This window comes from Narcine bancroftii, chromosome 2 (assembly GCF_036971445.1).
Source record: "Narcine bancroftii isolate sNarBan1 chromosome 2, sNarBan1.hap1, whole genome shotgun sequence".
Lineage (NCBI taxonomy): Eukaryota > Metazoa > Chordata > Chondrichthyes > Torpediniformes > Narcinidae > Narcine > Narcine bancroftii.
In genome coordinates this window covers 92,474,755-92,501,234 of record NC_091470.1, presented here as the reverse complement: position 1 = coordinate 92,501,234, position 26,480 = coordinate 92,474,755, and the positions used below count along the sequence as shown (strand labels likewise).

General features: G+C 41.8%; 1 protein-coding gene across 4 annotated transcripts in view; it reads left to right on the top strand.

The window, feature by feature from the left end:
* xpo7 (exportin 7) overlaps positions 1 to 26,480 on the top strand; it is a 116,456-nt gene that overhangs the window by 32,568 nt on the left and 57,408 nt on the right. For all 4 annotated transcript variants that reach the window (XM_069917435.1, XM_069917436.1, XM_069917434.1 and 1 more), the window contains 3 exons: positions 9,111 to 9,215; positions 10,490 to 10,655; positions 19,182 to 19,255. In XM_069917435.1, the coding sequence (XP_069773536.1) occupies positions 9,111 to 9,215; positions 10,490 to 10,655; positions 19,182 to 19,255 (345 nt within the window). The remainder of the gene's footprint in view (positions 1 to 9,110; positions 9,216 to 10,489; positions 10,656 to 19,181; positions 19,256 to 26,480) is intronic.

The window sequence follows — 26,480 nt, the reverse complement described above, 5'->3', positions numbered from 1 at the left end:
GGCCCAGTTGGATCTGATATCCCCATAGTGATACTTTCCTTGCCCATGGATATATTTGCTCAGTCATTCAAAACTAACTTGCGAGTTGACTTTGGATGAGGAAGGCAATTTGGTAACATGGTTTCTTGTGAGGCATTGTTTGCATGGAACAGGATGAAGCTGTCTTTTACAGGACGAATAAATCAGACCTGAGCCAGATAAGTTTACTTCAGATTTCTGCTGAATTTTGGTATGAATGCACAAATAATGCATTGCTCTAATTTCATTAATCAACATTATATAGATGAATATTTTACTACTGCATGCTCCTAATGCAGCTTGATGGGTGATTTCATAGTGACTCTTGGATTTCTGAAAATTCCTTCAGATTATGTTATCGAGGATGCAAATAAACGATTTCCCTGTAACCATTTGTCCACTCTCTCGTACCATTGTGAATGAGAAATTTGTGCCTCTGGATGTCCCTACATTGCAAACGTGTCACATGTTAGAGCAAACAGTTGCAAAGTGCCAATACCAAGAACATATTGAAATAGTTACAAACTCTTGGCACCTTCTCAGTGCAATACTTTCCTGAATATTTGGCTTTGTATGTGTTTGGATGTATCTTTTTTGTGAGGATGTGAATGATGATGCATTCTTTGAGTTTCTCACGACCAGAGTCCAATGCCAACACTGCCTGGAGAGATGTGCTTCTGTTTAGTTTAAATGAGCTTCATTGCTTTTTGAAGAAGTGTTAATGTTTGAAGAGGAAAAACAAAGGACCTGTGTCAAGTTTATTGTCATCTGATTGTACAAGTACAACCCAATGATAGTGTTCTCATGCAAAACATGCAGACACACAACCAGACACAACATACATGCAGATATACCAATTAATAATAAATATTGTTTCATGAATATAAAAGTTTCAGATGGTTGGTGTGAACAGTTCCTTTGGTCATTCAGTGTTCTCACTGCCTGTGGGGAAGCAGCAGTTCCTCAGTCTGGTGATGCTGGCTCTGATATTCCTGTCTCTTTCCAGACGGGAACAGCTAAAAGATTCTGCGTGCAGGGTGGAATGATTTTGTGCACCCTCTTCAGACAACAATCCCGTTAGATCACGTCGATTTGGGGGGGGGGGTTTGGGGGGGAGACTCCAGTGATCTTCTCTGACACTCATCAATCCTTTGGATTGACTTCCAGTCTTTTTTCTCTGCAGTAATTGTATGACCACTGATGCAGCTGCCAGGACTCTCAGTAGAACTCCCGCTTCAGTCTTCTCAGGAAGTGTCCCTGATTTGGAATAGTGCCCATTTGCCAGTGGAAAGGTGTTCAGTTGTGGTTTTTGAAGGGGAATGCATAATTACTTGAAGGGATGTGGAGAAAGAGCTGGGTGAAACAAAACAAAAATCACAAGGATGTTGCTGGGAGAGACTGGATAGACTGGGACTATTTCACTTGGAGTGGAGAAGGGTGAGGGGTGACCTCACAGAGGTTTAAAAAAATTATGTGTGACGTATATAATGTGGATAAGGTATTTTTTTCTAGCCTAAGCCTGGAGTTTAGGTTCAAGAAGAAAGGGTGGGAAAAAAATTAGAGGAACTGAGACAAAATGTTTTTTCCAGATATGAGATACCAAAACTGTTGAGGTGGGTACAATAAAATCTATAAAAGATATTTGAACAGTTGCATTGATAGAAGGATATGGGCCAAATGCAGGTGCCCAGTTTGGGCAGGTACCTCAGACCGCAGGAATGATGTAGACTGCCGGGGCTCTTTCTGTAATCTGCAGCTCTGTGACACTATAATGGTAAAAAATGTTTTCCAACTTTCTCAATGTCAATTGACCCCATTTTAAATCTCGATTGTTCTGTCTCACTAAATGTTCTCAGCAACATGACCTCTATGGGGAATTTTTCTGATTTGTCCCATCTTCCCTTTGTTGTGTAAGCAGCTCGGGGTACAGAATTGTGAGTGACCAGATATGTTTTGGAGTTTGGTCAATGATCTAGCAGATTGAATACAATGCAGAAAAATGTGAGGTCATCCACTGAAAGTCTGGACCTAGGATCTTTTGCAAACACCAAAAGGAGGAGATGGCGCCTGCAATTTAATGTTCATCGAAAGATGCCATTGGTGCAGCTCTGTCAACCAAGCTTTTCAGGAGGAGTCACGTGATGGAGTAGTGGCTGGTAGGAGAATACCAGCCCTCTTCAGAAAAGAAGGAAAAAAGTGAAGAAAAAGCAAAGCCCCAAACACACAAATCATAACACATAAGAAATAAAGGTGTGGAGAAAATGGCACCTCCGAAAGAAAAGCCAAAAACGGGAAGAAAAGAAAGAAAGATGCCAGAAGAGAAAGGTGAAGGCCTTACCTGCACGAAAAAGCAGGGACCCATTGTGGAAAGAGGAGCCCACTCCCCAAGGTTAGTGGAGACCCTGCAGGGTCGTGACCCACTAACCGCAGGACTGCAAAAATGGCTCACGGAGCCAAATGGGTGCGCAACTGCGTGTGACAAAGACAACACCGACGGGAGGGGAGACCAGCTGGGTGTGAAACTCCACAGCATGAACAGCTGAGAGAGACCAACAGCAGGGCTCCCAGCTGGAAGATAAAGAAAACAATGGGAATGGGAGGGGTGAGAATGAAAAAAGGAAACTAGAGACACAACAGATAGCCAGCCCAGAAGAAGAGGACCAACATCAAGACACCATAAATAAAACAACAAACTGAGACAAGCAGCTCAACAAGAAAGTCAGAAGAGACACAGATACAAGGAAGAGAAATAGAAGACACAAACCCAAGAGCAGACACAGAAGAAGGAGAATACCAAGCTCTGCACAGAGGAATAGGAGGCAAAATGAATGGACAGCACATAGATTAAAAAAAAATCAAGAACAAATGAAAGCATTAAAAGAATGGCTGACACTAGAATTTAGTAAAATGAAAAGTACAGAAGAAAAAGTGAGTGGAATAGAGCTGGTCATAACAGATGTAGGGAAAAGATTAGAAAATGTGGAAGAACGTGTGATGGCGGAAGAAATGGAAGTAAATGACTTTAAAAGAAAATTGGAAGAAAGTGATAAAAAAGAAAGAAACACAGGAGTTGTTAGCTCAGAAGATGGATATAATGGAAAACTATAGTAGGCGAAACAATATAAAGATAGTGGGCCTTAAGGAAGATGAAGAAGGCAAAGATATGAAAGAATTTATAAAAGAATGGATCCCAAAGGTCCTGGGAATGCCAGAAATGCAGGAAGGAATGGAAATAGTAAGAAAATATATAGGAGAAGGCAATGAATAAAATGAGAGAAGACAGAAAAACCACTGGAATACAAAGGTCAAAACATTTTTTTTCTACCCAGACACAAGTTTTGAGCTCCTGAAAGAGAGGAAAGAGTTTAACGCAGCAAAATCGATCCAGTGGAAGAAAGGCTATAAATTTATGTTAAGATATCCAGCGGTGCTTAAAATAGTTATCCCGGGGCAGCAAAACAGACTGTTCTCGGATCCGGAGAAAGTACGAGAATTTGCAGAACGCCTGCAAGACAAAGAGAGATGAAGAGATGTAACAAGAACAAGGAACGATGACAAACTACATATAAAGAAGTAAAAATAATGTATAAGTAGGAACTAAAGGAGGGAAGAAAAGGGAAGTAAGGGAGAAGGGGGGAGAAAAAAAGGAGGGGTTAAAAAATTATTAATAAATAAATAAAAACATAAAAACAAAAAGAAGAAAAGAGGAGGAGCTTTGTTGTAATGTGAAGATTAAAGTCTTTTCTGGAGGGTGTTGGGTGGGATAGAATGACAGTCACTGCGAAATCAGTTGACACTTGTGAATGGGTTCACAGTCGGAATGGAGAGGGGAGTTGTGGTTGCCCAGCAAGGGACTCAGAGAGGGAGGGGTCACTTGGGGTTAAGGGAATTTTAGATGTGGGAATGGTTGAAATATTTTATGTTTTAGAAGTGTTGTCATACAGTGCGTTCAAAAAAAGAAAACTGAGAAATGGAAATGGGGGGGAAAGGGGAAAGGTGGTGGTGAGGAAGCGGAAATGAGAGGTAAAGTATGAAATTGCCATGTTGAACTATATGACTATAAATATTAACGGAATACATAACCAAATCAAAAGGAAGAGGCTATTAAATTTACTGGAAAAAAAAATGATATAGCATTCATGCAGGAAACACATCTAACTGAAGTGGAACACAAGAAATTAAGGAGAGACTGGGTAGGGCACGTAACGGCAGCATCATATAATTCAAAAGTCAGAGGAGTAGCTATATTAATCAATAAAAATGTACCAATCAAAATAGAGGAGGAAATAATAGATCCACCAGGGAGGTATGTAATGATAAAGTGTAAGATATATTCATAATTTTGGAATTTGCTCAATATATATGCACCTAATGAAGAGGATCAAAGTGTTTATGCAAGATATCTTTTTGAAGATTGTAGATACGCAGGGAAATATATTGATAGGTGGGGATTTTAACCTTAATTTGAATTCAAAAATGGATAAAACTGGACAAAAGACTAGCAGAAAGAACAAAGTAGCCAAATTTATGTTTAAATCAATGCAGGAAATGCAACTTTTGGATAAATGGAGGAGACAACACCCAAAGGAGAAGGAATACTCATATTATTCGAGTAGTCATAAAACATATTCAAGGATTGACCGGTTCCTGTTGTCAGCCCATATCCAAGGGTGAGTTAGGAAAACTGAATATAAAGCTAGATTGCTAACGGATCACTCACCCCTATTATTAGCAATAGAGCTGGAGGACATCCCACCAAGAACGTATAGATGGAGATTAAACTTCATGCTACTTAAAAGACAGGAATTTAGAGAATTGATTGAGCGCCAAATTAAAATGTACTTTGAAATAAATAGGGAATCAGTGAAAGATAAATTTATATTATGGGATGCAATGAAAGCCTTCATCAGAGGGCAGATAATAAGTTATGTAACTAAGATGAAGAAGGACTACAATCAGGAAATAGAACAACTGGAAAGGGAAATAATAAGTACAGAAAAAGAACTAGCAACAAGGGAAGACATAACAAAAAGAAGAGAATTGGCGGACAAAAAAATAAAATATGAAACACTACAAACGTATAAGATGTAGAAGGACATAATGAAAACAAAGCAGAAGTATTATGAGCTAGGAGAAAAAATGCACAAAATACTAGCTTGGCAGCTTAAAACAGAACAAGCTAAAAGAACGGTATTGGCATCAAGGAAAAAGGACAAACAAATTACATATAACCCAATGGAAATCAATGAAAACTTCAAGGAATTCTACGAGCAATTATACCGAACTGAGAACAAAGGGAAAGAAGACAAAATAGATGAGTTTCTAGCTAAAATTGAACTTCCAAAATTGCAAGAAGAGGAGTAAAACAAATTGATAAAACCATTTGAAATAGAGGAAATACAGGATATATTAAAAAAGCTACCGAACAATAAAACGCCTGGAGAGGACGGACTCCCAATAGAATTCTATAAAACATTTAAAGACTTATTAATTCCTCCTCTCCTGGAAGTAATGAACCAGATTGAAGAAACACAAAACATGCCAGATTCATGTAAAACAGCAATAATTACAGTAATACCAAAGATGGGGAATGATGCACTAACACCAGTATCGTATAGACCAATATCTCTACTTAATTCAGATTATAAGATAATAGCAAAACTATTAGCAAACAGATTGGCCGACTGTGTACCAAAAATAGTAAAACTAGATCAAACTGGATTTATTAAGAAAAGATGAACAACGGACAATATCTGTAACTTAATCCATGCAGTACAAGGAAATAATATGCCAACAGTGGTGGTTGCTTTAGATGCAGAGAAAGCCTTTGACAGGGTAGAATGGAATTATTTATTCAAAGTACTACAGAGGTTTAACCAACCAAAGAAATATATTAATTGGATTAAAGCATTATATAAGGGTCCAATGGCGAAGGTGACAGTAAATGGATATATAATCAAACCAATTTAAATTAAGCAGGTCAACTAGGCAGGGATGTCCACTATCTCCCTCACTGTTCACTTTAGCGAAAGAACCCTTGGCAGAACTGATAATAACAGAAAATAAAATAAAAGGGATAAAAATAAAAGAAAAAGAATATAAAATCAGTCTATTTGCAGATGACATTATAGTATACCTAACCGAACCAGAATTATCAATAAAAGAATTACATAAGAAATTGAAGGAATATGGAGAAATAATGGGGTACTAGATCAACGCAAGTAAAAGTGAAGCGATGCCAATGAATAATGCGGATTTCACAAAGTTTAAGAAAGAATCACCATTTAAATGGCAAACAAGCAACCAATACCTAGTTATTAGACTAGATAATAATCTAGGCCAGATATACAAATTAAATTATGAGCCATTAATGAAGAAATTACAAGATGACTTAGAACATTGGAAAGATATACCACTAACACTGATAGAAAGGGTAAATTGCATTAAAATGAATATCTTCCCAAGGATACAATACCTATTTCAATCGTTACCAATTCCCTTAACAGAGAAATTCTTCAATGAGCTAAAGAAAATAACAAGGAAATTCTTATGAAAAGGGGGAAAATGGAGGATAGCGCTAGATAAATTAACAGCATGGTACAAACAAGGGGGCTTACAGCTACCAAACTTTAAGAATTATTTTAGAGCAGCACAATTAAGATATCTATCAGATATCAAACAAGGGAAAAACCAGATTGGACCAGGTTAGAGCTAGATAAAATAGGGGAGAACATGCCACAACATATACTTTATAAGTGGGATGAAAAACTGGTGCAACATAGAAGTTCACCAGAACTGCACCATCTGCTCAACATTTGGAAGAAGATTCACGTAGAAAGGAAAAAACAAATTGCCAACTACCAAAATTATTATTGAAGCAAAATCAACTAATCCCTTTCACAATAGATAACCTTTCCTTTCGAGAATGGGAGAGAAAAGGGATCAAAAGAATAGAAAATCATTTTTTGGGAAAAAAATTATTAACTTTTGAACTAATGAAGTACAAATATGGTATAACTCACAGTACAATGTTTGCATACGACCAACTGAAAACCTACTTAAAGGACAAATTGGGAAGCAGGCTGAGGTTACCAGAAGGAAGCAGCTTTGAATATGTGATTACAGACACAGTGATAATTAAAAGATTTATAACAAACATGTACATCAAGCTGAAAGAGAACGATGAAATAAGCTGTAAACCCAAACAAAAGTGGGAACAAGATCTAAACATAAAGATAAAAAATGAAAAATGGGAAAAGCTATGCTCCGAAACTGTGAGAAATATAATAAACATGAGGTTATGCATGATACAATATAATTGGTTACATAGGCCCCAAAAGTTAAATAAATGGGACCCAACAGTATCAGATAGATGTTTTCGCTATCAGAAGCAAGCGGGGACAACAGTACATGCAATTTGGGCATGTGAGAAAGTGGAAAAGTTTTGGGAAGATCTAAATCAGGTATTAAATAAAATCACAAAAAGCAACATACCAAAAAATGCAGAGATCTTTCTGAGATCTAGGCTTCAAATTGGATGAAGCACAAAAAAGATTTATTATGATAGCCTTACATGTTGCAAAAAAATGTATAATGTCAACCTGGAAATCAGAAGAGAGCCTGAGAGTACAGCAATGGTACATAGAAATGAATAAATGTATTCCATTGGAAAAAAATAACATAATTTAAAAAATAAAGTCACAGTATTCGAACAAATTTGGGAACTGTACATGAACGCATCAGAAAGGGCCTACCGCGGACCTCCACCCCCTAAAATGATAGAATGAGAAGATGACGAAATGAACTGACCCGGCGTGTAAAAGTAGACGACACAATTTTCTTGTTTATTTTCATTGTGTGATGACTTTGTTTAATAAGTTTATTGTATTGTATATGTTGAACGTTTAGTGGGTAGGGAGGGGGGTGGGAAGGAGGGAGGGAAGGGAGGAGGTAAAAGGGGAGAAAATGACACTGTGTATATTCAAGAGGGAAATGTTTGTGTGTATTTTGGTTAATATGGTTCAGTGTGAAAAATAAAAAATTTTAAAAAAAGCAAGCTTTTCAGCTGGGTTATACGAGGGTGAACAAATAATCATATTCTAAAATAGATAAACTTCAATGTTTATAGCTGAACTGCTTCTGCATTTTTTGGGCTGAGTTGAATGTAAGAATAACAACGTCATAACTTTCGTACAAAAATTTCACAGAAAGATCAGATGCTGAGCCACATGGAGAAAATATGGGCAAATAGCCAAAAATTTGGGGAAGGGGTAGTTTGTGAGTTTAAAAGTGGGAAATCCTAAGCTTTTCTGAAGTGCAAGCCACGGGTAGCAGAGTACAGGAAATCAAGGGATGTCCAAGTCTAGATTTACATTTAAAAGTCAACCCAAAAATCTGTGTTTTCTATCTATCGCTTGTGTCAAACCACCCCCACCCCCACACACTTATTTTGGCTCGATTGCGATCTTACCACCCAGTCCCAATCACCCGCCCATCTGATCTCCCAACACCTCGAACGTGATCTTACTGCCTGGACCCAGCCGTGTGCCTGTCCATTGGAACTCAAGCGATGCAAGTACAAAAGTAGTATGGATGTAATGATCGATCCCCTAAATTTTACCTTCAAAATTGGTCCACAAAATTCGACTATTACCTGTGTATATACAGTAGTGGACCACAGTTATCTTGGAAGCTGTTGGACAGCAGAGTAAGATCACAACCATTTACCAGTGAAAGGCAGGGATATTACACAGTAATAATAGAATACCTGCATAGAAACAACTTGATCAGTGCACCAAGCCCACAGTGGGACTTTCCTTCACATATGCACTTCATCTCATTCAGCTCTTTTATTCATTTGCATACATGTACTTCAAGCACGATTCATCTCCCTGTAACCAAATGTTTGTCCTGCTAAATGCATTGCAATCAAGATTCATGGAAGTCTGCATTTTAATTCTGTTCCTCCGAAAATTAGACCCCTCAGTTTGATTGCAGGTTTAATGATTTTCTTTACCTGTGTTGCTATTTTCAACGATTTGAGAATTTGTGTAACAGCTTTCTACTTGTGAATGTGGATTTGTTTGTTCTAGGCTGACACTACACATCCACTGACAAAACATAGGAAAATAGCATCATCATTTCGAGATGCATCACTGTTTGATATTTTCACACTTTCGTGCAATTTACTAAAACAGGTAAGGGTTATCTATTTCCCCAGCAATTAATGGATTGCTGTCAAACCCCAAGGTGTTTCAAGCCTCGTTTATAACTGAGCATGCACAGGCATCTTGTAGTTCAAAAGGTGCACATGTTGAATTGCTAAACAAAATGCACCTCTAAAAGAATGCCAACAATATAATGTTTCTGGTTTTCAAATTGTACTTTCATTTAGTTTGTACACCACCTTATTCATCCTGGTAACTGGAATATTTGACAAAAAATGTTTGCCTTAAATTCCCTTTTAGGTGCAGTTGAGAGTTTCCTGTCCCAGGACTCTTGAAACAAAATGATTCAATTGAATTGCAAAATCTCCTAGCCACAAGAGAGCACAGGTTGCATTGGTGGAAATGAGAGAATGCATGCATTTTAGACAAAAAAAAATTAAATATCTATCAATTTACAGAGAGTGCCACATGATTTTATAAATTTAGTTTCGGCAAATTTTTGCAGCTTGGGGTCCTACGCACTCCTCTGGAATGTGCTGTGGCTCAATGAAAAGTGTGTGGCTCTGTGCCTATTGTTTCTTTGTATCATTGGTACAGTAAAACACCTGATATCTGGCACCTACAGAGATTGGTAAATGCCAGATAAGTGAGTTTTCTGGTTGCTTGAAACTCACTTTTATAATACCTAACTAATACACCTACATTATGAATAAACAATTTAAAAGACAAAGATACTTACACTAAATAAACTTCACTTGCATGAATATATCAACCTTAAAGCAGTTTACTTTATTTTCATTCACATTCTTTGAAAACAGTTATCCTTTGCTGCATCTGTAGGTTCCTCCCCTCAGCCTCCCGAAAGGTGAACAATAACTTCATAATTAATGCCGCCGCCCCCCAAGTCTACAAATAAAGCCTTACAAATATATTTAATAACATACTAAAGAAAAAGGCTTATTAATCAGCGATAAGGATACTCTTGGAGAGAGTCACCCCAATAGCAAGTGATATTAACCAGCTCTTCATCTTGGGTGACACCATGTTATTCAAACACAATTTTATTCAAACAGCTGCTACGTGAAAAACAAGACCAAGGCACTCTGCTGGCTGGATATTTGCTTCCATCTTCACCAGAGATTTCTGTGTAACTTCAAGGACAATTTTTCAAATTTTAAACTTATACTTAAATATTTATTTATTTTGATTTTGTAAATAATTTCTTTATTTTCCTCTTTTTTTTTACCAGTTGTTTGAACACCGGATAAAGGGGTGTTACTGTATTTACATGCACTCTCTTGCAGGCATCAGGGAAGAGTTTAAATCTGAATGACGAAAGTCAGCATGGTCTCCTAATGCAGCTTCTCAAACTGGCTCACAACTGCCTCAACTTTGACTTCATTGGCACATCAACGGATGAGTCATCAGATGACCTCTGCACTGTCCAGATTCCAACCAGCTGGAGGTCAGGTATGGTCATCATCAGTAATTTAAGCTACAACATTATTCATCATTTAGCCAGTTAAGATGGAAGAACTCCATCTCCTCCTTATCCCTCAATGTGCATAACCCTGCATAAGCTTTACCATCTTCTTTCTGTTTCCACTCTCTCAATGCCAACATTACCCACATTCTCTCCCTCAACGGTATTTGTTCACTCGTACCCTAGCTTAAACTCAGCACCAACATTGCCCCCTCTTTCTGGCCCATGACTTTCTCTAATGTAAACTCCCTCTGAAACCTGCCCAAGACTATAATAGATCTCACTACTCACAATCTTCCCATTCATAACCCATCCCAAAGCCACTGGCTCCCACTTGCACGTCAATACAGAAAGTTTGTTTCAACAACTAGTTTTATCATTTTCATGCTACTAAAATTTCAAGGATGCAGGCTGTCTAGTGTATGTCTGATTATTATCAAATTTGTTGTGCTTTTTATTGGCATAAATACTCCTGTGCTGAAGCTGGATAAATACTAGCAAGTACAATGGCTTCCTCTCGTGTTTAAACTCGATTCTCTTTCTTTTTCAATCTTTTTATTATTATTATAATTTATAAACACATACAGTTCAAAGAGATATAAAAAATACATAGTAAGTAATGAATTAATACAGAGATATTAAACAATAATATTACAGAATAAAAATATATCATAAAAAAATTTTTTGATCAGTTTAGGGTGTGAACTATCTCTTAAAAAAAATATAATTAATAACAATATATGAAAAAAGAGAAAAAAAAAACCCCAAAAAAGAAGAAAAAACAAATCTGAATTAAAAAAAAACCTACAGATATAGCTAAACCACGCCGATCACTCTGATCTCATCTTACAGCCCAATTATCATACATAATCATAGAAAGAAAACAGAGCCAGATCAACTCACCACAAATGAAAATATTGAATAAATGGTCGGCAGGTTAACTCAAACTTAGAAGGGGATTCATAGACAGAGTTTCTAATTTTCTCTAAATTTAAATATAGTATAGTTTGGGTAAACCATTGGAAAACAGTGGGAGGATTTACCTCTTTCCAATTTAATAGTATAGATCTTCTAGCCATTAGTGTAAGAAAAGCAATCATACGATCCGCAGGAAGAGATAAATAAGTCAAATCTATCATAGGTAATCCTTCCTATGATGGAGTACTCGATTCTCTTTGAGTTGTAAATGTCACATTCTTCAGGATTAAAATTCAAATGATTTTACTTCAATTTAATTACAGCATTTTCACCTCAAAATTGTGTGATAAAAATGCAATAAAATTTCATATGATCCATCCTTTGTTACAATCTGAGGGGTGTCAGTAAAAACCTGCTGAATTAATTGCTGACAAGATTCTGATCTTTCTAGTGTTGTTTGCCATTTTTTAAAAACAGAGTTTTGGGTACCTGGAATGGCTTTCAAGGGCTGGTCGAGGCTGGGACGGTAGGAGACTCTTAGGCACATGCATGAAGGAAGAATAGAGAGTTATGAGGTAGGGAGGGTTTAGTTTTTAGGTGTATATAGGTTGGCACAACTTCTCTGGCTATCCATCCCATAGGATGACGAAGGTTCCTTTCAGTTTGTGGGCTTTGATATGAGGACACGCCACTCCTTAGAAAGGAACACTGTGTGCATGAATAATTTAAGTGAATAGGGTTTGCACAGGTCCAGAACACCCTTTCAACAGCCCCTCCTGGATCCAGCGGCATAGTGAGGCCCAAGACAGCTGGGGGAAGTTCTGTTGGAGTGAATGGCTAGACCAAGCTTCGATGCAAGGGATGCCCTTTCCGCGCTTCACAGCATGTGTTTGCTAGATGGCCATTGACCTGACAAGAAGGTTCGTCTGCCCTTTGACAGGTCTTGTTTTTCATCCTGAAGGGTGTCTAGCCACCCTCCACACCAGGCAAGCTTAGTCGTAAGCCACTCGACAGGTAGTACTGGGTTACATGGTACCGGTAGCACTCGAATGACCTGACATTAAGGACCTGTGCTGTAATGTTTTATGATGTGATAATTTGCTACATTAATTCCATATGATTTGTACACCACATATTAATGTGTTTTCTTTGTTAAAGTGGATGGAGTGCATGTGCAAAGCTAGAACCAGGTTTTTAAGATATGTTTTTTTTTAATTTGAGATGTATCATTTTGACGAATTCGGACATAGAATTGATCTTGTGCAGTACGCAAGTGCTGGAGAAACTCTGCAGGTCATGCCGCATACTTAGAAAGCAAAAGGCAGTCGACATTTCGAACCTGAACCCATCAGGATCTCTGAAACTTGGCCCACAAATCTGTGCTGCCCAATTTATACCCAATTGACCTACACCCCTGGTATGTTTTGAACGGTGGAGGAAACTAGAGCCCGCAGGGAAAACGCGGGGAGAATGTACAAACTCCTTACAAACAGCACAGAATTCAGACCCCAGTCCTGTCTGCTGGTACTGTAAAGGTGTTGTGCGAACCATGCTGCCCAGGGCTGCATGCATAGTGAGCCAAAGCACTTTGGTGATAAACTTTCAAAACTCGATGACCTATCAAGTTCAACTTGCATGAATCAAAAAAGGTTGGTTTGGCGCAACAGATTTCATTATTTTATTGTAAGATGAAACAATGGAGTTAAATGAATGAGCACCATTTTCTTGGCTACACTTTTGTGTAGTTTTACTGAAGCAAACAGAAATTTAACATCATTAAAGTCATCTAAAAGACAACATCCGGAAAGCAAAACTGAGTTTGGTACTCGTTTGGTACTAAACTGAGTGCCTCCTTGTCCCTATTTGAAATGGGAGCCCTTGACAATCTGACTCAAAGGCAATCCATTGAACCATAGCCTACTGACAAGTTGTTTTATTAAAGTGCTAACTGCCTGTAATCTTTTATGACTAAGTTACAGAGAATTTAGACTTGTCACAGTTCTGAAACTTAATTTTCATTTGAAATGCAATTCTATCTAGTTGCAGGATTGACTTCATCTACTGCAAATGATGATGAATTTCTTGTCACACACATTGGGAAGGGTAAAAAAAGATGTTGGCAGTGCTGCCGAAACAGCAGCGCTGGTGTGGACTGGGACAACAAGCAGCGGAGACACTGTGTTGCTCTGCAGTGTCCTACTGCCCGGTCGTGATGACAACAGCTCCGTACAGGCTGAAAATGGCCTGTTAAAGGAGCCGATGGTGTTTTTAAATCCTGAAACCATGGAGGTCTGTGCCCAAGATGGCAGCACCTGTGCTGAGCCACGTATCACAAGTGATTGCAGACTCCGGGGGAGCAGCGGACTGGTGCATGGCACCAGAAACGCAGACAGCACCCCCCTGTTGAAAAGGAAAAGCATGAGAGAGGAGCCTACAGGGAAGGTGACTGACTACAGCAGCAGACCAGTGAGGGGCTCACTGGCTGAAGGACACACGCACAGACTAATGGCAAAAAGTAAAAACATAATGCTAGAAAAATTCAGGCTGTGGGCTGCTGGGAACTTGCAGTTGAAGGATCCAAACAGACCCCTGGAGACTGAGTCATGAGAACCAGGATTTGGGGAGGTGTTGAGGGCAAGGTTCCTGGAAGGCCTCGGGTGTTGAAGGCTTCCTAATCATATCGGAGGTTTGGATCTGGAGCTCTGGTTGCTAATGGTTTTAACAGGAATCTGAGGCTATGTGAGTGCTGGCGGTGAATCCACAGACACTCAATGTCTCTGGCACTCTTGTTTACCTCTCTTTCTCTTATTGTTAGGGGTGCTAGGGAACTCTTGTGTGACTGTTTGTTTGCCTTACGGCAGACAATAGTTGAGGTGTATCATGTAGATTAGATTTTTATGTCTTATTACACCTCACTGACAAAAGGCAAAGGAGGAAAAACCCAACACCCAACCCCAACCAATTTTCCCTTGCAACCGCTGCAATCGTGTCTGCCTGTCCCGCATCGGACTTGTCAGCCACAAACGAGCCTGCAGCTGACGTGGACTTTTTACCCCCTCCATAAATCTTCGTCCGCGAAGCCAAGCCAAAGAGAAGACATGACAATAAAGGGAACCTTGAACCTTGGTTGCATCACAGCCTAGTTTGGTAAATGGGATGTAAAAGGATGCTTACGTGACCTCTCGTTCACAACCTTCTATCTATTAAAGACAGCTAAATGATCAGTCAACATCATAAAGAACTCCCATCACTCTTGTCATATCCTTCTCTCATTGCTACTTTCAGGAAGAAGGTACAAAAGACTGACATTTGTGTTATAAGGAAATGTTTAAGAGCCATTTCTTTCCAACAACTATCAGGCTCTTGATTGTTTCCTTTTAACACAAATCATAAACTATCTGACACCACAAAGAACTGTCTGCAGTGTTGTTATGCCACCTTTCTGTGCATTATAGTAACTGAATATATATTTTCTATTTGCCTTTTGTATTTATCTTTTTAATTTAATGTATACTAATGCAATTTTTAAGTGAAATAGAGTAAAAAAAAATCCCTGTTATCCAGAATTCAAACAACAGGCAAAAAAATCAAGGAAAATAAAAAATACAGAAGCTAATAAAAGGCGCAGCTCTCCATTAGTTTGCCAATCCACACAATACAGAATCTCAGGCAACCAGAAAATTCACTTATCCGGCATCACTTATCCCAAAGGTGTTGGAACCCAGGTGTTTTAATGTACCTGTTTGGCTGCAACTGGTTAGAATTTCAGTTCATACAGCAAGTACATTCTACAATGTATTTGCTACAATTTTTTAATGATTCAACATTATCATTATATCTCATTCCTTACAGGGATTATTTATTGTATATTGAAGTTGAGGGGTTTTACGTAAAGAACCTATGTGGCTGTAGCAAGTAAAAATTTCAATGCAGGGGTACATTGTACTTGTATGTTTGCATTTTGCTCGATGGTCTCATCTAGTCTTTGGTTACTCTCTCATCTGAGCCTTGACCTCAAATTCAGAGTAAATATTGCAGCTCAGTACTGGGGGATTGTTGCGCTGTTCAAGTACAATATTTTGGATTGTTAAACCCTGGGTCAGTCAGCCTTTCTATGCGAACACAAATTAAAATTCTTAGAAGTGACAAGCAGTCAAGATAAAGGAAATGCATTGAATGTAGTGTGTTTGGTTTTTCAAAAAGCCTTTGACATGACAATGAGAAGATCTTCTTTGGCTTGGCTTCGCGGATGAAGATTTATGGAGGGGTATGTCCACATCTGCTGCAGGCTCATTGGTGACTGACAAGTCCGATGCGGGACAGGCAGGCACGGTTGCAGCGGTTGGAAGGAAAAATTGGTTGGTTGGGGTTGGGTGTTGGGTTTTTCCTCCTTTGTCTTTTGTCAGTGAGGTGGGCTCTGCGGTCTTCTTTAAAGGAGGTTGCAGCCCGTTGAACTGTGAGGCACCAAGATGCACGGTTGGAGGTGATATCAGCCCACTGGCGGTGGTCAATGTAGCAGTCACCAAGAGATTTCTTTAACCAGTCCTTGTACCTCTTCTTTGGTGCACCTCTGTCTCGGTGGCCAGTGGAGAGCTCGCCATATAACATGATCTTGGGAAGGCGATGGTCCTCCATTCTGGAGATGTGACCCACCCAGCGCAGTTGGGTCTTCAGCAGCGTGGATTCGATGCTTGCGGACTCTGCTAGCTCGAGTACTCCGATGTTGGTGATGAAGTCATTCCAGTGAATGCTGAGGATGGAGCGGAGACAGCGCTGATGCAAGCGTTCTAGGAGCCGAAGGTGATGCCGGTAGAGGACCCATGATTGGGAGCCGAACAGGAGCGTGGGTATGACAACGGCTCCGTACACGCTGATCTTTGTGTATTTCTTCAGGTGATTGTTTTTCCAGATTCTTTTGTGTAGTCTTCCAAAGGAGCTATTTGCCTTGGCGAGTCTGTTGTCTATCTCTTTGTTGATCCTTGCATCAGGTGAAATGGTGCAGCTGAGGTAGATAAACTGGTTGACTGTTTTGAGTTCTGTGTGCCCGATAGAGATGTGGGGGGGCTGGTAGTCATGGCGGGGAGATGGCTGATGGAGGACCTCAGTTTTCTATAGGCTGACTTCCAGGCCAAACATTTTAGCAGTTTCCGCAAAACAGGATGTCATGCGCTGGAGACCTGGCTCTGAATGGGCAACTAAAGCGACATCATCTGCAAAAGTAGTTCACGAACAAGTTGCTCTTGTGTCTTGGTGTGAGCTTGCAGGCGCCTCAGATTGAAGAGACTGCCATCCGTGCGGTACCGGATGTAAACAACGTCTTCATTGTTGAGGTCTTTCATGGAGAAGATAAGAGCCCATGATATATTACATACCAGTGTGGGTGCAGCATTGGGTGATTGGCAGGAAGCAGAGTTGGACGACAGGGATCATATTCAGGATGGCTACTGGTTGTTAGTGGTGTTCCACAGGGGTCGGAGTTGGGGCTGCTTCTTTTTATGTTGTATATTAATGATTTAAATTATGGAATGAAGGCTTTGCAGCCAAGTTTGCAGATAAAACGAAGGTCGGTAGAAGAACAGGTAGTATTGAGGAAACGGAGGCTGCAGAAGGACTTAGACAGATGAGGAGAGTGGGCAGAGAAGGGGCAAATGAAATATGTCAGAATGTGTACGTTCATGAACTTTGGTAGAAAGATTATGGGCAGATTATTTTCTAAATGGGAAGAAAACTGTAAATACCTGGATATAAAGGGAGTCCTCGTGAACGATAGCCTGAAGGTAAACTTGCAGTAAATCATGAAACTCTACAGTGATTGATGTAAAAACACAATGATGGAGAAACTCAGCAAAGATAAAGATACATAACCAACATTTTGGGCTTGAAGGTATGAAAAACTGTCTAAATGAAAAGGTAAGTGGAGGAGGCGTGGGAGGTGGAAATTGGAGGAACAACATCTGATTTTCTTTCTGGGCACACCTCCAGCCGAAAGGCATTAACATTCACTTCTCCGGTTTCTGTTAACCTGCTCTCCTTTCTCACTCCCCTCCCCTACCCCTTTTATCTTTCCCTCAGCTCTCCACCCCCTTCTCTCTTTATTCACCTAGCCATCCCTCCTCCCCCTGTTCACTGCTGTGCCTTCCCTCCCTTCTCCACCTGTTACTTCCTTCCCCTCTTCCCCCCCCCAATACCTTTTTGTTCAAACACCTGCCGACATTCTTTTATATCTTGATGAACGGCTCAAGCCCAAAATGTCAGTCATGTATCTTTATCTTTGCTATAAAGGACACTATTTGACCTGCTGAGTTTCTCCAGGTGTTTCTAGGTAAACTTGCAGGTTGGGACAGTGGTGAAGAAGGTAAATACAATGCTGGCATTTGTTTCAAGAGGAATAGAATACAAGAGCAGGGATATGATGTTGAGGATTTTTAAGGCCCTGCTGAGGCCTCTTCGTGAGTAGTTTTGGATCCTCATTTAAGAAAGGATGTGCTGACATTGGAGAGGGTGTTCACAAAAATGATTCCAGGAATGAGCGACAGCTCTTGGCTTGTACTCTTTGGAGTTCATAAGAATGAGGGGGGATCTCATTAAAACATTTTGAACATGGACAGAGTAGATGTAGAAAGATTGTTTCCCATGGTGGAAGAGTCGAGGACAAAAGGATTCAACTTCAGGATTGAAGTTGATGGACAGAGTAGATGTAGAATGGTTGTTTCCCATGGTGGAAGAGTCTAGGACAAAAGGGTTCAACTTCAGGATTGAAGTCGAACAGATGCAGAGAAATTTCTTCAGCCAAGGGGTGGTAAATCTGTGGAATTTATTGCCACAGGCAATTGTATAGGCCAAATCATTGAGTGTAATTAAGGCAGTTCTTGATTGGCCTGGGCATCAAATTTTATGGAGAGAAGGCTGGGCAGTGGGGCTGAGTGGGAAAATGGATCAGATCATGATTAAATAGCAGGACAAATTTCAGTGGGCCAAATAGCCTATTTCTGCTCCTATGTCTTGTGGTCTTAAAATCCCGTGACAGTACTAGATGCACAATGGGGGAAAAAATATTTTGTATGGTTGGCAAGAATTAATTCATTAATCACTTTAGAGAAAAGTAGCTGATTTTGTTTGCTGTTTGTGGGATCTTTCCTCTGTGTACTTTGGTACATGCCAGTGGAAACTCCATTTCAATTGTGCTTTATCGGCTGTGAATCAAATGGGACATTTTGCAGGTATGATAAGTTTTGCAAATGAATAAGTAATTTGTTACATATCAATTTCAGTGTGAGTCTGCCCAACAAGAGGGGGTGTTCTAATTTTACTATTTGTAGGGGAACAGATTAGCTTGCCTGCCACTTGAATAAATGATTTTCCTTGTAACAAAGTATAATTGTATTAAATATAATGTTCTTTTAGCCTGATGCTTGTCAGGAAAAGTTAAATGAGGAGGATACATATTTCAGCAACTATTCCAGTGCTTGAGAATTGGCGGTAATGCATGCCTTGCACATTTAACAAGAAGCAGGTGCTTAGCTACGCTTTGTAATGTTTTTATCTCCTTCTTTCTGTAAGTTTGCCGAGTTAAAGCCTCCTCTTTCTTTCAACAGCTTTCCTGGATTCATCAACCCTGCAGTTGTTTTTCGACTTGTACCATTCCATCCCTCCATCACTGTCCCCTCTGGTGAGTCGTGCTTTTCTCTGATAGAGGTGCAAGGAGTTTGACCAATATGTGATAGCCAGGAGAGAAATTGTGGAGTTGTGATGATTCTAACACCTTATATTTACATTCTCAGATTGAGAGCCATTATCTTCCAAGATCTCTCTTTCAGTGCGACCCTAGGCTGTGAACTGGAAGACTATCAAACTTGCAGAAGAGGTGTTTAATGCACAACATCCAATAATGCAATGAAATTGGCTGGAGATGTTTGTGCTGAGTGAGGTGCCAAGGGTAGATTTTCAGGTGTACCAAATTTAAAATGAGATTCAGCCTTGTAACGAAAGGCATTGCTCCTTGATGTGAAAATCTGAATCTTTCAATCATAGTTTTCTTTGAATCACAATTTTAAATTGTTTAAATAAATGTGCTTTAAATTCACTGGCCAGTGTTCTATTCCAAACCACCTCATTGAATGTGATGGCTCGAAAGGGAAAGATTTGTGAATTTCACCATGATTTGATGCAGTAACATAGGGAGCATCAATTCTGTTGATCTTTATTTCATCTTCCCTTCCTAGCTAGTTTAGGTCCCCTTTCCTCCATACTGTTCTTTTCTCTTTTACTACTGTGGGCAAACTCACTGTTTTTGTTTTAGAAAATTAATGGTACAAGCGGGGCCGGTTCGCTACAAGTATGTGTCCTGCCACAGGCCCACCTTTCTTCAAAGCCCAAAAATTTGCTTTCATCTGCAACATCTATTTGACATCTTTCTTTCTTTGGCTTGGCTTCGCAGACGAAGATTTATGGAGAGGGTAAATGTCCACGTCAGCTGCAGGCTCGTTTGTGGCTGACAAGTCCGATGCGGGACAGACAGACACGGTTGCAGCGGTTGCAGGGGAAAATTGGTTGGTTGGGTGTTGGGTTTTTCCTCCTTTGTCTTTTGTCAGTGAGGTGGGCTCTGCGGTCTTCTTCAAAGGAGGTTGCTGCCCGCCGAACTGTGAGGCGCCAAGATGCACGGTTTGAGGCGATATCAGCCCACTGGCGGTGGTCAATGTGGCAGGCACCAAGAGATTTCTTTAGGCAGTCCTTGTACCTCTTCTTTGGTGCACCTCTGTCATGGTGGCCAGTGGAGAGCTCGCCATATAACACGATCTTGGGAAGGCGATGGTCCTCCATTCTGGAGACGTGACCCACCCAGCTCAGCTGGATCTTCAGCAGCGTGGACTCGATGCTGTCAGCCTCTGCCATCTCGAGTACTTCGACATTAGGGATGAAGGCGCTCCAATGAATGTTGAGGATGGAGCGGAGACAACGCTGGTGGAAGCGTTCTAGGAACCATGGTCAAAGCCAAGAGTGATGTGCTTTGTGATGGACTATGGGGTGTTGTCAACCCTGATCTACCTGGTCTTTTACAAGAGTAACTACTCCTATCTCTCTCTGTTCAAGTCAAATTTATTGTCATCTGATTGCACAAGTACAACCCAACAAAACAATGGTCTCCGGTCCTCGATGCCAGACACACAACCGGACATAATACAGGCAAACAGTACATAAGCAGGACAAGTGTTCCTATATCAAATAAATATTGTTTTATGAATATGAAAGTCTCAGGTGGTTAGTGTGAGCAGTTCCTTTGGTCGTTCAGCATTCTCACTGCCCATGGGAAGAAGCTGTTCCTCAGCCTGGAGATCCTGGCTCTGATCCTCCTGGATCTCTTCCCCGACAGGAGCAGCTGAAAGATGCTGTGTGCAGGGTGGAAGGGATCCTCAATGATTTTGCATGCCCTCTTCAGTCAACGATCCCAGTAGCTCACATCGATGATCCTCTCTGCCACTTTTTGGTCCTGTGGATTAACCTCTGACCCAATGTTTAACAGCAACCGAACCTGACTGATGCCACTGGCCAGGATGTTCTTGATCTAGCTTCTGTAGGAGTTTGTCATGATGGTGCCCACATTCGTCTTCTCAGGAAGTGCAGTCATTGCGCCTTCCTGACAAGGGATGAGATGTGTGATATCCTTGATTCCAGTCTTGCGTTTTTGTTTCAATGTGGGGTCATCTTGTCATCTTCCACAGTGCCCTTGGCTTTAGTTCCATTGCCTTATCAACTTCCTCATATAGCCAGGCTGATGATTTTAGATTTAATTGCTGGATGCATCAAATTACTGCAGGAGATTATTTGAAAAGCCAAAGCCCATGTTTTTCAGCTCCAGAGAATAGAATAAAATTTACAATGTGGCACTTGCAGGAACTGAAAGAAATCACTGCTACCACACTGGTGGTCATTAACGACTGTTTTATTCAAATTCAGTGCGCCCCTTTAAGGGCAGCATGAGCTCAGTCACCTGACGTCATAATCACTGCCCAGGGCGCGCGCTGGAAGGGATGCTGGAGTCAGAGAGAAACCTCTGACGATGCCATTTCCCCATGGCTGCCCTGCCACATGGTGATACAAGTAGGGCTGGTTCGCCATGAGGATGTGCGCTGTCACACAACTCCCCCCCCACCCCCCAAGAACCGGCTACGCGTCCTGTCACTTTGGCGGCCGGCCCCGACGCTTGAGCGCGGCCATTTGCACCAGCTATGACAGGTCTAAATGAGCGGCTTTTAAGCAGCCCACAAGAAATAGTTCTTCCCTGCCCCCCACATCTAAAGTGAAAGTTGCAGCCGACCACCAGAGAACCTTGTAAGGCCCTTCGTATAGGCACTGCAGCGGGACCCTCTGTGGTCCTCTCTGGACGAACACGAATTGTGCCACATCCAGTTCTTTCGGTCAATGGGAAGGTTGGGTGCCATGGTACGATGGGGGCAGCGGGGTTAGGTTGCCCAGTCATTTACGGAGGTCCGCAAGCCGTTCACCTTCATTGTGTGTCGTCTCGGCCTCCAGGCCGAAGAATTTGCCTGGCAGGGAGAATGCCGTGCCATAAACCATTTCTGTTGACAAGGCTTGCAGGTCTTCCTTAGGCGCTGTTCCAAGGAGAACCCAGGGCAACTTGTCCACCCAGTCAGGGGCGAAAAGTCTTGCCATCAGAGCGGATTTTTTACCAACCCGTTAGACTGTGTGTGGTAGGCCGTGGTGTGGTGCAGTGTTACCCCTAAAAGCCTTTCCAGCTGCGACCATAGTGCGGATGTAAATTGGACGCCTCTGTCGCTTGTGATGTGCGCCGGCATGCTAAAACGGGCAATCTACTAGCTGACCAGGGCTCTAGCACAGTCTCCGCTGACGCCTCACGGACCGGGATGGCTTATTTGTTGCTCTGTCCACTATGGTAAACAGGAACCGCAACTCCCTGGACCCACGACATCCACGCGGCCCATGACAACCATGTGCCTCAGGAACAGCAATGTCTGTTTCCCAAACTGGCATTTGGCCTTGTTGACCGTGAGGCAGAATTCAGCCAGCCGGGCGAACAGGGTACGGAGATGGACCTTGTGCTCTTTGCGGCTGCGGCTGGCTACCAGGATGTCATCTAGATAGATAAAGATTAAGGCCAAATCCCTACCCACTGCATCCATGAGGCGCTGGAACATCTGGGCCACGTTTTTCAACCTGAACGGCATCTGTCCAAAGAGGAATTTGAACAAGCCAAAAGAGGTGATAATGGTGGTCTTTCCAACGTCATCAGGGTAGACCGGGATCTGGTGGTATCCGTGCACCAGATCGACCTTTGAAAAGAACTGCGTGCAGTGGAGGTTGACCACGAAGTCCTGGATTTGGGGTATCGGGTTCCGGTCTGGAGTCATTGCGTCATTTAGCCATCTCTAGTCTCCGTAGGGCCTCCAACCTCCTGATGACTTCGGGACCATGTGCAGTGGCGCCGCCCAAGCGTTGTCTGACCGCTGAACGATGCCCAACTCCTGGAGCCTGGAGAATTCCTCCTTTGCCTGTTTTAGCTTCTCCAGTGGCAGACGTCTAGCTCTGGTGTGCAGCAGGGGGCCTTTTGTGGAGATGTGATGGAAAACTCCATGGCGGGGGAAGTCGACGTTGAAGCGTGGCTCCAGGGTGGCAAGGAACTCACTGAGGATCTTGGCGAGCTTGTCTGTGGTGTTGGCTACCAAGGCGATTTTTGGGTTTGTCGTCATCCACCGTGCCCAGGTGCACCGAGCGAAAGGTGCAGGCGATGAGCAGCCTCCTGCCCCTCATGTCCAGCAGCAGACCATGAGCCCTTAGGAAGTCAGCCCCTAACAGCGTGGTGCCCACCGAGGCCAGGACAAATCTCCAAGTGAACTTTTCATCCCCGAACTGTATCTGTGCCCGACGGGTGCCACCATAGGTCTCGATTGCGGAACCATTGGCAGCCCGCAGGGTTGGACCGGAGGTCTGGGTTTGAGTTTCCAGCGCTGTAGGGGAGGAGGATGCTCAGCTCCGCCTTTGTGTCCACCAGGAACCAGCGACCTGTGGACTTGTCAGTGATATAAAGGAGGCTGTTCACATGGCCAACCGTGGCAGCCATCAATGGCAATTTGCCTGGCCATACCCCTGAAAGTCGCAGGGTTGGCTTGAAGTCTCAGGGTTGGCGGCATGCGGCCTTTCACTCCCCAGTGCTAGTGATAAAGGCACCACGTTGACTGGCTTGTTCTTGGGGGTATCCTGCAGACGGCGGGGCCCCGGCTTGGAGACTTGGCTGAGGGTGCCTCGTTCTCCTGTTTGGCGCGCTGGAGGGCATCTCCCCGGGCTGCGGCCTTGCGGGGGTCGGAAAGGTCCTCTTCGGGCAGATGGAGCCGGATATCTTTTGCCATCTGTTAAGGAATATCTGGTGGAAGAGGAAACACAGCTCATGATCCTCTGCCAGGGCCAGCATTTCGTCCATGAGGGCTGAGGTGTTGCGATCCCCCAACCCATCCAGGTGTAAGAGCCTGAAAGCACACTGCTGGGGAGTGAGGCCAAACTTCCCCAGGAGTAGATTTTTGAGGGTGGTATACTTGCCCACTGCTGGTGGCCAGTGAATGATGTCGTCCACCCTCGCCGCCATGTCCTGATCCAGCGCACCCATGGCGTGGTAAAATTCTGTGGCATTGCCTGAAATGTTGCAGAGGTGGAATTGTGCCTCTGCCTGCCTGAACCATGTCTGTGGGTGATGGGGCCAGAAAAGGTGGGGGTGGGGGGGGGAGTTTGAGGGCGACATCCTTCACCTCGGCTGCGTTCATTGTTCGCTGGGTCCAGATAGACGATGTGGAACTTGCAGGAGATGAAGGAAATCATTGCTGCTACATTGAAGATCGTTAACGACTGTTTTTATTCAAATTCAGCATGCCCCTTTAAGGGCAGCACGAGCTCAGTCACCTGGTGCATTGTAACGTCATAATCGCTGCCCAGGGTGCGCGCTGGAAGAGATGCTAGAGTCAGAGAGAAACCTCTGACGACGCAATTTCCCCATGGCTGCCCCACCACGTGGCGATACAAGCGGGGTCGGTTTGCCATGAGGATATGCGCCACCACAACAATATAATTCAGCCCATTGTTTTTGGCAGTTGGAGAAAAGATATTAGGATGTCTTTTACAGCTACCCTCTGGGTGAAAAACCATCTCTTTAATCTTTGATCAATTTATTTCAACTCATGCTCTTGATTTTGTATCATGAAGTCTGTGCTGCACTTCATCCTCTACCCATTCAGAAAATTTCTTTTTTTCCACTTGTCTCAATCTGCCTTTAACTAACACCTCTGTCATCTCCATGCTCTGTTACTCTAGTACATTCGACAAGCTGCCTACATTAATTGGCATCCAGAACTCAAAACATTATTCTTCTATTGAACACAAGCAATTGCAGCAGGAGACTGATTTCTGGCCTGCTGAGTCTGTGGTGCCATTCAAGATCACAGCTGAGCTCCACTTTGCTGTCTCTTACCTCAGAACCTTTAATATCTCTTTTCATCCTTATTAACTGCTGTGCCCCAAAACCTGTACAGTAAAATCCCTATTATCCAGATTCAAGCAGCCAGTAGCCTCAAACTACTGGCAAAAAAAATTACAGAAAATAATTAGGGTATAAGAAAATCAGGAAGTTTAAAACTTCTCTATTCATACAACATGCAGTCTCAAATAACCAGGAAATTCACTTTTCTGGCATTGAACGATCCCCATAGGTGCTGGATAGTAAGGGTTTTTTTTTACTGTAGTTTGTTTTGAAATTGCATCATGAATATATGATGCCTTTTTTCTAACCCCTGCAGTATCCAGCGCTCCCCAGACGTCTTTCTTCGGTGTTGACTGTTTTAATTCTGCGCTCTCCTTACCCTCATGCCTTCATGTGTCACTGACCATATTAAAACTTCCCCAAATCTGACTCCTCCTTGTGTCCTCTTTTGTTCTGGGTCCCTTGTTGTCTGAGGATTACTCTGTCAAGCCTTCAGCTGTTTTTTGTTGTTGCATTGAAGTTGCTGTCCTAAGCATGCTTGTTGATGTTGGGTTCAAATGGGTGCAGAGATTATTTTTCTTTGTAGTTCATTGATCCTTTATCCTGTTTCCATGTGCTGACAGTTCCAATTTATTAATTATAGTGAAGTCTGGTACATATTCAAGTTGAATTCTGTGGACTAGTTCTCATCATTGATATGTGCAGGTATAAAGCATCAAGTCATAATATTTCTGATAATAGAATATCTTGCCATTTTTCCAAAAATAGATTTTATTTACAATAAATTACTTACAAAAAAGAAAACCATTCGAAGTCTCTTCACATCCTTGGTGTCATGTCCATACATTCCCATCATTGTACATTGTTACTTACACTTTCCACTTGCACCATTGCCTTCACTGTGGTATCTTTGCTATAGCGTCATATACATTCACTGTCACACATGGATGATGACACACTGACACAATTATCCTGTTGGTTATCAAAGGCAGTAACCTGCAAGGTGCTAGTGAGTACCTACATGTTACAGTAAATCATTCCTTTAATGCATGGGTCTATATGACTAAAATATTCTGTTCAGATCGATCTTCTGCAGGGCTCTAAATTTGAATGAATTAACATGGTGTTGGATTATATTTGAATTTTTCCCAGTGCCATCATTCCCATAATGGCCAAACTTGAGATTTTGTTCACATTACTTCATTGTAAAACTATTAACATAAAGATACACAATTCATTACTACGGTGACCTTGCCTGTTCATAAACCTCAGAAGGCCAGTGCAATCTGTACAATGTTAAAGTGCAAGGCTTGGAAACATTTCAAACCCTTCACTGGAAAGGTTGTGGTTAGACAACTAAAATCATTATTTGTGATTTTTGAATGGTTACCCA